The 18,530-nt window shown below is 34.7% G+C and overlaps 1 protein-coding gene across 1 annotated transcript; it reads right to left on the bottom strand.

Moving 5' to 3' along the window:
• Positions 1 to 533: 533 nt before the first annotated feature.
• Positions 534 to 17,057, bottom strand: LOC143257490 (protein C-mannosyl-transferase DPY19L3-like). Its single transcript, XM_076516247.1, has 3 exons — positions 16,861 to 17,057; positions 10,631 to 12,584; positions 534 to 8,603 (listed from the first exon to the last, which is right to left on the bottom strand). The coding sequence occupies exons 2-3, from the start codon at positions 12,563 to 12,565 to the stop codon at positions 8,286 to 8,288; spliced, it is 2,253 nt and encodes a 750-aa protein (XP_076372362.1). The 5' UTR covers positions 12,566 to 12,584; positions 16,861 to 17,057; the 3' UTR covers positions 534 to 8,285.
• Positions 17,058 to 18,530: the final 1,473 nt, after the last annotated feature.

Here is an 18,530-nt window from a genome sequence, read left to right as displayed (position 1 = left end):
AAATTTGATTTTTAACATAATGAGCTTGTAAAATCACACTCAGATGCTGTGGAGATAATTTAACACCGATGACATGGGCTGTGATGTTTTTTACATGATATAGTACAGTATGTCTCACTGTTCTACCCATGGAAACTTGGGACTTTGTGTTCTCCATTCAGTGATAGAAACAATAGTTTTACATAAAATGCATGTATGTTTCATCACCAGGAAACATTAACTGGCAATTTCTCTTGTTTCTAAATGTTTAGTAATATATCAATCAGAAGTATACAAAACTTAGTGTGTGCACTGTATGAAACTTCTTGTAAGTTACTGCTGTAATAAACACACAGTTACTAAGTGGGCTATCCGGTATAAAAAAAAACAGTCTTGTTATTTAACAATGTGGGGATACCTGGGAGTAGCATGATAAAGTTGGCAAGATGTTTTATTTGTTCTTTTGTAACTTGAAAGTGGGCTCTTAGCAAGAACGTTTAAAGGTTGCTATTGTAGCCTTACAGATTCAGAGAGAATAACAAATTACACCTTCATAAAATATGTTTTTTTAATATTAGGCCCTCAGAGATACAGAAAATGGGCCTATATTTAATTTTAACATACAATTTCTCACAGGATCTAAAAAAACTCATCTACTAGTAATAAAGAAGATTTAATCTAAGGCACACATATAAAAATGATGTGGGAAGTTGTAATCATGTTCTAAAGCCACCTAACTACTAACAGAAACTCTTTTGAAGCTTTTAACCAGTAGTAACTTTATATATATATGTATGTATGTAATTACTGCCAGTATAACTGTTTATTTATAAGGCTAAACAGTTTAAAATGTTCCAGAGTTAATGACTGGAAAATGTCTCATGAAACTATGAATGTTTATTTCTTTCAGACATCAATACACGGGTCAAATAAAAATTTTAGAGTCTGTGGCTTTACCTTATATAGTGAAAAATACATAATTCACATGAAACAGTTCTACATTTAGTGTCCTTTAAATACAAACAAGTTTATCATACATTAGGATCAAACTTTCAAGTTAAAGATCGAGTTTCATTGACACACAAAGTTGTTTGTAACTTGAAACAGCCTCCTGGAAAAGCAGTGGTTTAATTATTTTAATACTTTTTAAAACTAAAGAATAAATATCACTTGATTTACCACCTGCCACTGAGTTTTACTGGTTTCAAGGAACTCCACCCCTCAACAGTAATCTTGTTGTACAAAAGGAAATCAAATGCATAAAAATTAGGCTTCATATGGTGATGGGGTATAAATTATATATTTTGAAATGTTTTTTACTCGCACACAGTAATCCTATATTTAAATCATAATTTCATTTGTTAAATTCTTATATAAATAGAGAATTACTGTGTGAGTAAAGGACACTTCAAAACACCATACATATAAACATAAAAATTGTCACCCCTAATTATAAATAATTCAGCATTATAGATGGGCAAATTTGTACATAGACAGTAAACTAAAACCAAAGATTAACAGTTATACAAGTATTAGAAACTACAATATATATGGGTAAAAATAGGCTAACCGTCCCATATAAAATATATGAACACTTATGGCAAATACATTTCAAGCAATGATATAATGTTTATGAATAAAGATAATCTTGAGATTAAACAAGCAATTGTAGAACAGTATTTGGATGACACCACCACTAATCTTTTGTAATGTGAAAAATTACATTTGTTGCTTTAAACTATAAAATTCAAACTACCAAAATAATTATTTCATACTAAGTTTCAAGGAACATAAAAATGTGGTAGATGAATATAAAAAAATGAGTTATTCTTAGCAGAACATGTGGTAAGCACATCTTATGCTATACACTAGAATAATATTAAACTAATTAGTCAGTGAAGTTGGAGTGGGAACTAAATATAAGAGAAACAATAGAAGTTAAAAAAAAATCTGTGCTGAATAGATGTTGGTCCAGGTTTAGAAGAAACAAAGTACTGGATGTGTGTCTTATAAAACTGTTATGTAATTAATATACATCAAGGTTAAATCTGACTCTTACTCCTGTGAAGAGGAGTGATTAGAGTCAAAGACAACTGGAATCAGACAAGAGAAGAAAGAACCGCTGGAGTGATGTGAGGTACCCGAGACACCTGTCAGCAGAACCAAAATCATTTGACTGTGACAAGTGACCAACACGCACCAGCAGCAATTCATCCATCAAAGCAAGTAGATGACACTCGTTGACATAACAGAAACCTTCGACTGCAACAGAATAATCGACACCACAAGCAAAGCATTGTGACAAGATTCTTCAAGGTCTGAGACAGTAGAAACTAACTTGAGTTAAATTTGTTTGTGTTGACTTGATGTGACTAGAAAATCCAACTCAAACATGTCATAATATAATGGTTACCTGATAATTGATTGTGCATGACAGTAAGTCAGATCCAGTGTACGCAATGATAGTGTTGAACACTGATTAATGCTAGATATACTAGGCATAGTAATATATCGTATTGTAACTGAGTATTGGAAAATGGTGGAAAGAGTGTCAGTTGCCCCTCTGGACAGTACTTTGAATCTCAACGAGGAACAATTGATTGAGTCCAATCCAGAGCCATCTGTAATGAGTGATAATAGGCCAATTCACTGAAACCATGAAGTATCCATCAGCCCTCTATATCAAGTTGAAACTCATCGAAGCATCAGGACAAAAATGCCATCCCACCAAGATATTAGTAACTTTCATGAAGCCACTGGGAGTTTCTGGATACAGTAGAAAGATAGTCTACAACTGCTAGAGAAACAGAAAAGGTGTTCAAAAATGTATGTTCTGCCAAAGTCCTTGATGATACCATCAACAAGCTACTCAACAGTTAAGCCAGTTTAGATAAACTATATACAGAACTGAGACAATTTGCTACTGATGAGGTGCCTTCAAGCCTGAAGCTGTCAGCAAATAGGATCAAAGCCCAAACTCAAAAACTCCTCCAGAAGGGTCAAGAAATGGCTGATCAATGGAAGGTCTAAAGGAAATCCACTAGGGGAAAATGCTTCTCCTCTGAGCAGGAAATCCCATGCCTCAAGTACTTCCTCTCAAAGTGCTCTCCTAGCAGCCCAAGCAGCATTGTTACAAGCTGAAAAGGAAGCAAAATGTGTGTAAAGCGAGTTGAAAGCCAAGCTTGATAGATTAGAAGCCAAAGAGTTTGCTCGGAAAGCAGAGTACAAAGCTCAGATGATTGCACAAGGAAACTATGGAGAAGATCAGACAGTCAGCAGCTCAAGTTGAAATACAGCATCTTTGTCAAGAGGTAAGTGATCAACGCCTCGATAGTGAGATCCTCCAGACACAGGTAGAACTTGAAGCACTTCTGGAAAGCTCGGAAAATAAGTATGACTGTCAGTTGATTCAGTAATCTCCCAGAGTTGAGCCATTACAGTTGAGACAGTGTGATAGTGACAGAACTGATATTCACTCCGTGTTGAAAACCTACACTGATACAGTAAACATTAGCCATCTCGTGGCTCTGGAGCCAACCATCTTTGAAGGAGACCCCCTCAAGTATCCAGCATGGAAGGCTTCATTCTCTCCTCTCATTGAATCATGAGGAATTGCACCTATGGTACGAATCCACTACTTAAAGAAATATCTATGAGGAGAAGCAGTGGAAGGAAGAACATTCTACTTTGACTCAGAAGAGGCCTACCAGAGTGCTAGAAAGACCCTAGAAGAAAGATATGGAAACCCATTCCTGGTGGCTGAAGCTTTCAGAGATAAACTACAAGAGTGGCCCAAGATATCCAACAAAGACAGTCAAGGTCTCAGAAGGTTGTCTGACTTTTTGCAGCAATGTCTTGTAGCCATAAGACACATCAACAGCCTACACATAATTAAATAACTGTTGCAAATATCGCAAGATACTTATGAAACTACTATCTTGTCATGCCCAAAGGTTCATCAGTCAAGGAAGAAAGGTCTAACAAGTGATACACAGATGCCAATACTCTTGTGAGTAGTACTTCAAAAACGAGTAAAACAGAATGTAATTTCTGCAACAAGGGAAATCATACCATTCACAACTGTAGGGCATTCATTGGCAAGACTGCAGCATAACATAGAGATTTTCTGAAGAAGAATGGCCTATGCTTTGGATACTTGGCCCATGGCCATCTGTCGAAGAACGTCTCCAACACAAGCCACTGTATGAAGTGCAAGGGAAGATATTCCACCTGCCTACATGGAGACTAAGATGCCCTGAAGCCAAGGGAAACAATGTTGAACATACCAACAATGAGTAGAGTCTACAGAATGGCACAGATTGAGCTGTTACATTGAAAGCAACTAGAGGAGATGGAGATCACATATGGTCCATGATTGTGCCTGCATTCCTGTCCACCAAAGAGGGTCCTGACCAAGAACTCCTGGTCTATGCCCTTCTAGATACCCAGAGGGACACAACATTTATTCTGGATGAAACAGCTGACAAACTCTCCTGTCAATCTGAGCCTGCACAGGGAAGCTGTCAACACTCATTTCTACATTGATGATCCAATGCTCAAAGTACAAGCATTTGCAGGTCAGAGGAGTTCACTCTGAAAAAAGGATCACTCTATCCACCACTTACTCTCAAGAATTCATCCCAGCAAATCATGCTCATATTCCAAGTACTGCCAACATTAAGAGATGGAAGTATTTGAGGAGCCTGAACATGAAATCCTCCCTCTTCAGAATTGTGAAGTTAATCTGCTGATAAGGTATGACTGTCCTCAAGCACTGGCCCCACAGGACTTCATTGTAGGTGGTGATGAGGAGCCATTTGCTCAAAAAACAAAACTTTGGTGGAATATATGTGGTCGAATGAGCACCGAACAGGCAAGCATCATGATGCACAGGATTATTACTGCCTGAGGTTGTAAGAATTCTTGAGTCAGATTTTGCAGACACAAAGAAAGATGTCCTCATGTCACAAGAGGATCTCAAATTCATGACACTCATGAAAGAGAAATGCCACAAAGATGTAGATGATGCCATTTTGACAGAGTAGCCCTGCAATGATCAACATGCTAAGCTGGCTCTCAAACATTGGAGTAACTAAAGAGGAAACTCTAAGTGAGGCCAAGGTGCCGTGATGATCACAATAGATTCATGACCAACATCATACTAAAGGGAGAAGCTGAGGAAGTACCTGGCACTGAGCTCATCAGCAAAGTGACATGCTACATCCCTTATCATGGTGTCTACCACCCACAAAAACCAGAGAAGATCTTCATTAGAATTTGGAATGAAACACCCAATACTCGTTCCAAAAGCAAGTCGCATTACAACCTTGCTCATCAAGCATCACCATGAGAAGGTAGCCCACCAAAGCAGAAGTTTCACTTTGTAGGAAATTCTCATGTATGGCTACTGGATAGTTGGAGGGAGTAAGACTGTTTCATCACACATCTACAAATGTGTATTCTGCAGGAAACTGAAGGGTAAGCTATTAACACAGAAAATGGCTGACCTACCAGAAGAACACATTGATCCCTCCCCTCCATTCAGTCATGTGGGTCTAGATAGTTTTGGTCTATTTATGACAAAGAATGGTTGCAAGGAAATGTAAAGGTACAATCTCATCATCACTTGCCTAGCATCCACAGCTGTGCATATTTAGTCCTGCGATGACCTATCCACCGATTCATTCATCAATGCTCTGCAGTGCTTCCTTGCAATCAGGGGACCCTTACAGAGCATTAGATGTGACCAGGGATCAAACTTCAGTGGCGCATCGAATGAACTGAAGAAGGCAGGCACATAGATAGAAGCACAAGAAATCAAAGCCTTTCTTTTACAAGATCAATGTGATTTCATTATGAACCCTCCCCATTTGAGTCACATGGGAGGTGTCTGGGAGAGACATATATGCACCATCTGGAGCATTCTGTCAACCACATTAAGTCAACATGGCTCCTAAACAGATTCTTCAACCCTCAAGACCTTTCTCTATGAAGTGATGGCAATCATCATTTGCAGACCTCTGACTCTAGAGAACAAAAATGACCCTGAGCCACTCACACCCAACCATCTCCTCACCATGAAGTCCAAGATTCTTCTTCCTCCACCAGGAGATTTTGTGAGAGAAGATGTATATGCTCACAAATGCTGGAAAAAGGTCCAATTTCTGGATAAAGTGGAAGAAGAGCTACCTCCTTGACCTACAGTCCAGACAGAAATAGACCAAAAAATGACCAAATCTGGAAGAGAGTGGCATTGCTATTGTCAAGGATGAAAATCTCGTAAGAGGTCAATACAAAATAGTAGTATCAGATATGGATAATTTGGTGAGGAAAGTCAAATTACTCATTAGTGATTCAAACCTGTCCAGAGAGGGACAAAAACTTCAAAGCCAACTGTTCTTGAGTGGCCAATACACAAACTAGTGCTAGTCTTGATAAAACAGAATTTATAGAATACCACACAAACGTTGTTGATACAATAATTAGTATTTTTCCCATACATTGAACTTCTGTGAATTAGCCTGTGTAAAATCATAGGGGATTTTGGTGGTGAGTATAATGTTCGACAAGTTAGTCTCAAAACCACATGAATTTCATCAGGATTGATATCAGAAGATCTGCACTCGACCTTTGCAAGAAAACTTTGAAAACTAGTGATTGTTTCTACACTTTTTATGTTCACTCAAGTGTGCCATAAGGCCCAAAGTCAGTAAGAAACATTTATATATGACATATTGTTTGTAAACACAATGTATGAGGTAATTTGGATTTCCTGGTAAAACCTTGTGGTTTTGCTACACACTAGCTTTGAATGTATTTTTGGTGTATTTATATAGTTTCACTTCTTAAATATTGTAAGAAACCATGGATTATATTATTCACATTCATGATTATCACTTATGCACAACAAATTTCGGTAACTTGAAGACATAATTTGGACCTTATTTTGATCTATTCTAGAACTGTAACAGCCTAGATGATAAACCTCATTGTATGTTTTGTTATACTGAACTGTTATTCCTTTTGTTTGTATTTTCTAGTTGATGGTTACCTACTGAGTAGCTACAATTATTCAATAAAATGATCAGTATGCAACACTCTCATTCCTGAAATATTCACGGCACACACAAGGAAAACGGGGACAATTACAGGTGTATTTGTTTGTTGTTGTTTTTTTCAATTTCACACAACGCTACATGAGGGCTATCTCTGTTAGCTGTTCCTAGTTTAGCAGTGTAAAACTAGAGGAAAGGAAACTAGTTAACACCACCCCACTGCCAATTCTTGAGTTACTCCTTTATCAATGAATAGTGGGACTAACCGTGGTGTTATAATGTCACAGTTAGTCAGCTGAAAAATTGCTGATTTAATCTTGACTAAAATAATCTTGTTCATTGCACTAAAAAGTATACAACTTAAAGAATAATTCTGCACAAAAAATATCAAAGAATTAAATAATAATTGGTCATGAAGTAAATCTAAAGACATTCAAATAAAACATAACATCTGATTTCACTTGGAACATCTCTATTAAAATAAACAGTGATTATATCTAATCAAGTTTTCTTCCTGCACATAGATAAAAATGGATTAGCAAGTATAACCTGAGTAAGAAACAACCATAGAAAAAATGTTTACAAATTACAGTATTAGAAACTGAAATTTAAACATAGGTATCAAACTCGTTTAACATGAATGTTCTGAGATAAAAGTGAAACACAGCTTTAGTCTGATATTTTGTTAAACAATAACATTCATAATTTCCAATGACTTGGATTCACAAACACTTATCATAAATTAATATAATCTCACAAAGTTTAAGATAAAAAATTAGCACAAATTATGTGAAAACTTACAACATACAAACACTACAAAAACAATTATGAAATTTTGTTAGTAACTTCACAGTTTTCTTTATATTTATTAGCAACAAGATTTGACAATTACAGTCCAAAAATTAATCTTACATCAATTTGCTTGGCTGGAAAGGCTAATGAAATTGTACATGTTAAAATCGTGCGGTTTAAGGATTAAAATCTGTGCAAAAACAGTAAGCATATATATATATATATATATAAATCATTTAATTACATCAACTGAAGTATGTCACAAGTCATATTATTTAATACGTATCATTCTCTTGCTAGTAGAAAGTTCAACACAGTTTTTTTTAAATTTCTTTTTATGTTGAAGTCATTTTCTGTGTTAGACAAATTCAAGATTCATTACAAGAAAGTTGAGATCCTCAATAGTCCCAAACAAACAGCTTTAAAAGAGATGTTAATTTAATGCTGGTCAACAGCACCTCACTGTTTTTGTGTGTGAAGAACAGTGTAAACCCTAAAGGTCTTATTTTGAAAAACTAAAGCAAAATATTTGGAATAAGTTGGTTTTAAATAGCGAATTGCATCACAGAAAAGTGATTGGGAAGTTTCTATTGTACTTTTATCTAAACTGTAATAATAAGAAATCTTATTGTGGATATCCATTATCTCTGGAAGAGTGCAACCATCTCTAGGAGGAGCAAGACAAATGCTGTCTTCTAGAATTATGTATGAAGCACCAATATCTTCAAGAAGACGATGAACATATTCAGGATCTCTTCTACTATATATCTGATACACCTGTGGTAGTGGAAAACAAAGTAACTACATCAACCAATTTATTTTAAAACAACAAATACATCACATAGTTTATTACGGCATAAACAAATGGTGGTAAGGTGAATTATGCAATTAGTGTAGTTTTATAGTCAATTAATAGTTGAGCTTATAAACCAGTAACATCCAACTAATCAATTATTCTCACTTGAGACTTGGGTTGTTGAAATCATCAGAAATGATAATAATTAGAAACAGCAATTTCAGTAAACTGATGACTTTTGTGAATTGAGATGTCAGTCGATCAAAATGAACATCTTTGAATTAATCAAAACTAATAATAAGAAATCATGGTTACAATGTTTTAGATTACATGAACATTAGGAACAATCAGAAACACTCATTTTGATTAGTTTATTATTTTAGTAACATTAATCAATTTAACTGTAAGTTCAATTAATTTGTATGATATTAAACAGCGTAACTGATTAGATCCTTTGAGTGCAAAAGCAAATGTTGAAGGGATGCAACAAGAATTATCTGTTGTGAATTAGGCAGCTGAGTTACTTAGAGACACTGATCAGATGTGAACAATTTTAAATATTCAAGATAAACAAACATATTTCTTATAGAAAGAAAATAGTAGCTGCAATTAAACAAAACAAAATTGGGTCACAAAGAGTTTAAGATATAACATTACAGAGAAGCATTTTAAATTTAAGTAATTTAAAGTGACTAGTATTATGGAAAATTATAGAAGACCAAGAAAGTTAGTGAAACAGGAAAATAGAACATCAAAAACAATGTTTGATAAAAGGTCGGCTGAAAATATAAATATTAACAGTAAGGATTTCTTTAAATACATTATGGCAAGCCTGGACAAATATCAGATCTAGGAGCCAGGTGTGCCTAATTTAACTTCACTACTGGCTTCTTAGTGAAAAGGTTACCTAAGATGAAGTAGAAGATCAGTTAAATGGACTGAAGGTTGCTTAGGAGGTAGTGAGACACAAATGACAATGTGGGACCATTACTATTTTTCATTTATATTAATGGCACAGATAAAAGCATAGAGTTGGTTAAGTATGCTGATGATGAAAACATTTTAGGTATGAGTAGTTTCAATGAGAATTTTGTGTTTTTAGGGAATGCAGGGTAGTTCTTTTGTTAAACAAGCACATGATCAATGGTAGTTATATTCAGTTAATTAATCATATGATGGATTATGTGGAATGTGGATGAGAAATAAAGATTTTGTGGTACTGGTCTATCCACCTCTTATGACTTCAGTGTATAGTTCTACTGTAAGTGATAAAGCTAACAGAAGTTTGTGTGTGTACATATGTCAAGGAATATTAAATACATGTCCAACAGTGTCATACCAATGTCTGGTGGTGCCTTGTGCAGCATAGAAATTTCATGCCCCTTAACCCAACTCATTAGTTCACCTTGTTATACCATCAGGCATACTGGTGGCTCCCTTCAAGTTGGTGTTCTATGGAAACACACTGCTCACACAACCCATGGTACAGGGACTGATTGTAAAACTCACAAGTTGGGCTGCATTTGGAGTACTGTTTCCAGTTTTGGATTTCATCTCTCAGGAGGAACACTGATCTACTGGAGGTAGTTCAGAGGACTGCTACTAGATGAAACCAGGAATGAATTGGTTGTCACAAGAGAATAGTAGATTGTTCTCTCTTGAAATGAGGAGGGTCAGAGGTAATCAAGTTAGGTATTCCAGTCATTACTGGAATTGATGAGACTAAGAAATAAGTTTTTCTTCATACTAGATCAGCTGAACAACAAGTCATGAATTAAAATTTTAGAAGGTCCAACACACCTCCAGCAGACAAACATAGAAATTCTAAGCTTGTTTACAGTATCTGGTATGTTTCTATGTACTTTTTGTGCACAAAAACATTCTTGTTTTGTACCAAACATATGTTAAATACACCAAACAAAACACACTGTAACTTAAACTTCAAAGAACTTTTAGATTAAAAATTTAAGTCTCATAAGACATGTAAAACAGAAATTAAAAATATTACCTGTTTTGTGCGTTCTCTCAACCATTTGTCTTCAAAGTGTGGATGGTTAGTGATAGGCCGTCCAGTACATAACTTCACACCAGCCATAAGCTGCATGCTACCAGCAAAAACTGCTCCTGATGGAGTCTTAGTTTTGATCCACTCCATCAATTCAACTGTATCTGGATCCCAAAATTCCTTGAGATCTATCATTTCTTCTTGAATAATGTTATAAAATTTGTAACAAACAATTCCTATGAAGGTAACTTTAATTGTCATAGATGCAGTTTTCACAAGTAAAAATCTCAGACTCTTGGAATCATTTAAGGACCAGATCTGGAGGTCTGAGAACACCAATGGTGCTAAAACACACATATAAGGCACCCATAAAAACTTCATTCTGAGAATGAAACAAGCAAGAAGACCTAGTAAGAAACTAAACAATGAAAGAAAGACAACCTCAGGTCTTTTTATGAGCCATGGTGAAAAGTCTAACATTCTATAATATTCATGAGTTTTTTTGATGAAAGACATAATTTTACAGAAATAGAAAGTTCCTGCATGGAAAACCAAAAATATGGTAATTAAGTAAAAAGGCAACAAAAAGTTTCCAGTTAATCGCTGAAAGAACTCAGTATCTATGAAGTAAAATCCAGGGTTGCATGTGTAAAGCTTAGCTTCAAAATCTTTGGGCTCAGTAGAGAATATTCTGTCTTGAATGTACTTGAAGATGTGTGTGTCTGAATTAATACCAATTGAGAACCTGATCAACCAGTTTAATCCCAAACTTAGTCCAGAAACACAAACAATCAGGCTGACGAATGCAAACAAACTGACATGCTTCTGATCTTGATGCTGGTTTCTAGCACAGCGTAGCCAGATGTAAAAGGAAGCAACTGGAATGAAACTGGTAACAAAAGATCCAAGCAACATTTTTTGGCCAAACTGTGAGAAAACAACACAGAAAACTGCAAGATACATGAGAAAAAGTAATCTAAGAACTTTTTCTGCAGGTATTAGTTTCACTATACATAAGAGAAACAATATTATTGTCTCAAACAGCAGTACAAACTGTGAAAACTGCCAAGTCAGAGTAAAGAGGAATGAAAATAGAAAAAAAAATATCAGCACCAAACTCATATGTTTGCTTGTATGCTTCATATAAAAACAAAGAATTGTGGTTTGAGCAAACAGAAAAGGTAAAGCAAAACTCTCTCTTAATGGAACTGTAAAGTACACCCTGGTGGCATCAGTCTTATTCAATATGAATATCACACCCGTTAACATAGCAGACAACCAAGATCTGTTTACTAGCCATGAACAAATATACAGCATTCCCAAACCAAAACCACTCAAAGCAAACACACTTTTAGTGTAAAAAAAAATTGGTTCAATGTACTGATTTAGAACAAATAACTTGAAAGCAGAAGCAAGAATTATCTCCTGATAAATATTAAAACGGTTTAGAATGTTTATTGTACGACCACACTCGGTAAAATTGTCTCTCATTAGTTGCTGTACACCTTTTATAATACTTGGACTATTTATTAGATGTTTGTAATATGAATAATATAGCCCTTGTTCAGTCCGAAATGAAATTTCTCTTTCTACTTCACCAATATTTGTAAACCAATATTCATTTTCATGAAGAGTTTCCATGTACCAAGAATAACTGCATGCCAATACAAGTCCTATTAAACAACCACACATACAATTTAGAACCCACGACAAGTTATTCCAAAATCCAAATGAAGCATCTTGCACAGGTTTAAGTGTTTCACTGGCTGGTGTTCTAGTTTCTTCTTCCTTTGATAATTTATACAGATCTTCCTGTTTTATATCACAAGTCTGCTGTTTTGTATGCCTGATATTATCAGCTCTTCCTCCTTCTCTGTGCTGTTTACGCTCATTTTTATGACCAGTGTCTTTTCTTCCTTTTCGACGTCTCACATCCATCTTAATCACAGAAAAATATCTAAAAGGATAAAATAGCTTATAATTTAAATTCTTAAAATATTTTTGTGTAAGTTATCAAACTTGCATACATTTCAATGAATGTGTTAATAACAGCATTTAGGCTTTAATAATGCAGATCGGTAAGTACGGTAGGTTCTACACTGTCTCTACATGGTTACTTATTCTTAAAAACAAAATTAAGACTACTTTACCCGTCTTAAGTACATTATGGACTTTATGGTCTGAAAATCCTTAATAAAATATAGAAACTAAAGCAGTTACATCTCATAAATTTAAAACTTATATTTACATACAGTAAATGCTTAAAAACACATGAAAAATACTGCATATGTTATAAATTCACTCCCAAGATGACAAAAAACATTTTAATTCTTTGAAATACACACATAGACACAAGAAAAATAATGTGAACCACTCAATTAGAGCACTGGAAAGCAAATACAATATTAGATGATTTAATCTTTTTACTGACCAAATAAAATTATAGAACACTGTACAAAATGGCTTAGAGACAGATTTTCTAGCTTCAATAGCACATATGTAGAAGTTGCCAGTTCCATAGGGCTTACTAAAAGTAAAACATCACAGGACTAGTATTGCATTACAAACTTGAGTCAGTTTTCATAAAAGATAAAATCATATTTGTGTGTAAAAACTACACTGAAAAACACCACACTAACATTATTTATAACATACAATGTGATAACTGCCATGACTTCTATATTGAAGAAACAAGTAGAAAAATGGAAACCAGATTCAAAGAACATAAAAAGTCACCTTCACACGTTTTCGAACACTGCAAGTCAAATAAACACAACATACCCATAGAAAACACTCAACTACTATATAAAGAAACAAACATGAACAAACGCAAACTTAAAGAAGTCTTACTTATACAGCAATTCAAGCCCAAAATAAACCAATACAAAGGAACACCTTTATACCTATATTTATAAATATAATCAAACATCTAAGCATGCCCTCTACATTCCTACACTCAGTTACACAACCCCCTTCAAACATGTGGTCAGCTACCTCTTTCTTTATTGTGAATCTGACGATGACCGAAGAAGGTCGAAATGTTGTTCACTCCTCTACATAAAACATTTTCTCAGCCCAAACCAGCCATTTTTACATATATATTTTTCTCCACAAGTGGGTTTTCTCATCATCACTGATTCATATTTGTGTGTGTTATGGTGATTTTACTTGTGTTGCATGCTCTTTTAGCAGTGTGAACAGAGTTGAGTTGATCATGTGATATGATCTGATTAATTATGAGTGAAACTCTTGGTTTTTATAAATCAAGTCCTATTTGGTAACATCTCAAGATATTTTACAGAATAAGTATGAACAAAATAACTGTAATAATTATGCTAAAAAGGTTTTTTTTTGATACACATGTCTGTTAATAAGCATTTACTATACTCTAGCAAAAGCACCCTGCTTCATTAGGGTTCTTAGGTTGATATATTCTTGATGACTATGTGTGTGTATTCTGAGCCCATTTTAGCATAAAAGTATAACCTACATATTTTTGTTGCTCCTTTATAGTATGTGGTCTTTGTTTATAAAGGTATCCTTTCTTTTGACTTGTCCTCTAAATTTAATCATAAATAATAAAAACAAACTTCTTTGCTTTTTTTTCAATTTTGTAGTTTATACATTTCATTTATACTTTCAGCACATAGCTTCTTAACAACATTAAATTATACTTTTGTTTCCAGTTTGTTTTTTAATTTTGTGCAAAGCTACATGAGAGCTATCTTTGAGATATTTGGTTGGAATGTTTTTCGAGATGTCATGTTCACTTGAATGGCACAAGCTGTGACGCATATCTCAATGGGTGACCAAAATATGAGGTTCTTGAAAAATTGTGCCCAGAATGGCCAGCTAAGCAGCAAAGTCATCTTCTGGGGTTTATTCAAACATAGACCAAGTTCAAATGACAAATCTATAGATCAAAATATGAGGTTCTTGAAAAATTGTGCCCAAAATGGCCATGAGATTAGGATGCTTGACTCGCAATCTGAGAGTGGCGGGCTCAAATTCCCATCACACCAGACATGTTCGCCCTTTCAACAGTGAAAGCTTTATAATGTGACAATCAACCCCATTATAGAGGAATGGCAGCTAGTCATCACCACCCACCACCAACTCTTGGGTTACTTTTTTACAAATGAATAGTGGGATTAACCATCACCTTGTAATGCCCCATGTCTAAAAGAATGAGCATGTTTGGTGTGATGAGGATTTGAACCTACAACCCTCAAATTGCAAGTCAAGCAATCTAACCACCTGGTCATGCCAGGCCAGTTTTTCTGTATATTAGAAGTTGTATAATTAACCATTTCTTTTCTCTGCAGTTTTTTACTAGCCTACATCATTAAAAAGATGCATGCATGCCCCTAGATCAGTAAATAATAATCAGGTTCACACCCTCAAGGTCAACTTAGTGTGCAAAATGTCAGGATTTTTGGTTCTATCCTCTTGGATTTATAGAAGTCACACACAGACCAACTGAATAACAGATGCACTCTTTTATTATAGATACATATTAGTGTTTGAAAGATAATGCTGTTTGGAATAATGGTTAAGAAACCAAGAATGTTAGTACCACCACCTCATATTCAAAACATATCAACTTATGATGAAAACTAATGAGTGACATTAGTAGATGTTTAAAGGATTGTTCACAACTTTTCTGTCTGATTACATAATCTTTGTGATATGCTGAGTTCCAGGATGAGGTAAATTTAGCCTAGACCTAGATAGCAGTGCTCAATTATAATGTGGCTGCATATTAATATTTAAGTTATTTTAACAATATCACTGTGAAAATGAGTGGCAACAGTTTTCAATGTTTGAATATCAGGGTAGATCTACAAACAAATAACCAAGGTTAAAAAAAATTTTTTCTTATAGCTTCCTGTTGTAAACTTTTCTTCCATTACAACATTTTGAATCGAGTGTTTAATAATAATGGATAACTTTTCTTAACTTTGCATCCATTAAGTTGTTCTTTGCTAATAACAAGTTTAGATATCATCTACTTTTAAAAACATGTTTAATTTTCTTGGAATGCTAATGATGTTCTTTTGAGGATACAGGTACTGTAGGCACTTTGAATACCCTGTCTATTCATTAAGGACTTTTTTTTGTTTCAGTGGAATAAACCACTCCTAACAAAGTATGAAAATATACTAACAGGCCATTCAGATTACACCACTACACATCAAGTTAGTAAAATGAAAATTACATGAAAACCTTTACATTTATAAATTATCTGCCTACACAATGAATGTTTAAAATAAATTAACATACATACACAGATATAACACACACCACCTATATGTAGTAAGCCATTTATAAATACATGTGGTGAAGACCTTACAAGGTTTATATTCAAGTATAAAACTATAACCCTTTCAGATTTCTTTCCATCACCGAAACACCAATAATGCTGCAGTCTCTTGACAGATTATATTGATCAATTCATCTGTACCTCTTGGAAAGAATTCAGATGTTTTAAATTACTGTGCTATGGAAAGGTATTATTCCACCTCTGTATATGTTGAAGTATGTTAACAAACATATGCAGTGTATATCTCTTATACTGAGGGAAGCAAGACCGCTCTACATATATAGCTTTACCAGTCTAATACAATGTTTTTAACACTTATTCCACTTAAGTTCAATAATGAATCCCAAATCATTTCAGAGACGTCAACAGGAAAAAAACCCAAAAAAACTCTGAATTACCCTGAAAATTAGGTCTCTCGCTCTCTTAGAGCGATTTTGAGCATGTTTTATCACAAAATGTGATTATTTTCAAGTTCACTGTATCTTGCGAAAAAGATTTTGTATCTTTCGATTCGTCACCCATGAACGGTTAAATAGTCAATGACCGCATTCGGTAAGTTAGTAAATAAATCTTGTTATCGCCAACACAAAATCAATCATGTTCCTGCATAAACTTGAAAAACAAAATAAACTTTCACAATAAAAGTATTCCCTTTATGTCAAGCACTTTATTTCAAAGATTTTTTATCTATTTACATCACATGTGGCTACGATTAAATCCTTGCAGCTGTCATAATGTGATCGATCAGCTCAGTGACAAAACAAATCCACCAAGTTTTCATACAAATTTCATAGCTCAATTTAGTATAAATGGCTTGACATATGAAAAGCTAGTGGTCTACTGATTATATTTTAAAAGTTTTATGGCGAACTACAGAGATGGATTTTGAAGGATTCTTTTTCGTCTTTACCTGATAATTTGCTGTCGTAGAATTCACCTCACGAATGCGACCATGGTTATACCGTCAAGCGCATGCGCAGTGGGAAGTTCCGTCAAGAGGAGACAAAGAGAGAGTCGAATTCCTTATTTACAAAACATCGACAGCAAGTGGTACATCTTGATATTTTAGTGCGACTCCCCCCTCTAATTTTTAAACTGTATTTACACGATGCACAAGAATAAACCACACCAGACAATATAGTAAAAACCTACAAACGTATATATGACCTATCATAGAAATGCATGCCCATCATGGTTAAACGTAACATTTAAACACAAACAAAATACGATTAATGCAAAACACAGTAATTACTACAACATACAAAGTCCCTCGCAGTACTTTGTCAAAACTTATACACGAATATACGAACAATAGTTCATGCATAATTCTCTAAATTACTTTAAAAAATGGCAAAAAAGGCCTATTATGTGAATTTTATAGCTACTACATACATGATAAAAGTAGACCTAAGTATCTCTTTCCTGTTAATATGTATTTTAGACATCTAATAAAGCCACCTATTACTAGACAATAGACAATTTTTGACTAATATGACACCATTTAAAAAGGGGTTTATATATTTAAAATGCTTTTGAGTTAATCGCGAACTAGTGAAACGTCTTGTATGTATATACTGCACTGTTAATTTAAGTGAAAGATGTTTCAAAACTGAACATTACAGACATTATATGTAACACAAGCTAATGAAGACACCTACATTGACATTTGCCCAAAAAGGGTTTGTTTGTTTGTTTTGAATTTTTCGTGCAAAGCTACATGAGAGCTATCTGCACTAGCTGTTCCTAATTCAGCACTGTAAGACTAAACAGCAGCTAGTCATCACCACCCACCACCAACTATTGGGCTACTCTTTCACCAATTAATAGTGAGATTGACCATCACATTATAACGCCCCAGCAGCTGAAAGGGTGAGCATGTTTAGTGTGACAGGGATATGAGACTCCGACTCTCAGATTACGAGCAGAGAGCCATTACCCCCTGACCATGCCAGGCCACCTTGAAAGGTGTTGGAGCAAGTGCTGCTTACTCTGATCTTCATGTAGCATCACCATGAATATTCAACAGGAAGCCAAACAACAGTACAGACAGGAGAAGAACAAATAATCTAGATAATGAGAAAAAACTTGGAAATTAGCAAATAATCACAAAATTAATATTCTACTTATTACTTTGTTTTTCACCACAGCTAAAGTTTTCAGGTATCTATTACATGTAACAATCCTATAATAGCTAAAATTTTTCTTCACCCACCACATGAACCACAAATCTTGAGAGGGGCTCCAACCCATGTATTGTGTCAACCTATGATATAATCATTATTAGACTATAGCTTTCAACCAAAGGAAGGGTGCAGCAATCCCCACGAGGAGTAGCATTTGAATAAAGTCTCGTTCTTGATAAGACATACTAAATACACTGGTAGTGCAGATGAATGATGGTGGGCTTTGCAGAGACATGTGTATATATCAGAAATGCACTTTCAAGTGAAGAAAATATTAACTTCATACAAACTACTCATCTTCTATACAATACAACAAACAGCTAGAATTCCATGTTGAAAATAGTAGAAGTAGATAAAGAAAGTACAGAGCTGAGCTCTTTTCTGAAAACACAATGTC

The sequence above is a fragment of the Tachypleus tridentatus genome, chromosome 7, assembly GCF_004210375.1.
Source record: "Tachypleus tridentatus isolate NWPU-2018 chromosome 7, ASM421037v1, whole genome shotgun sequence".
In the NCBI taxonomy this organism is placed as follows: domain Eukaryota; kingdom Metazoa; phylum Arthropoda; class Merostomata; order Xiphosura; family Limulidae; genus Tachypleus; species Tachypleus tridentatus.
The sequence above is the reverse complement of the archived record's forward strand: the minus strand, read 5'-3'. Positions and strand labels throughout refer to the sequence as shown.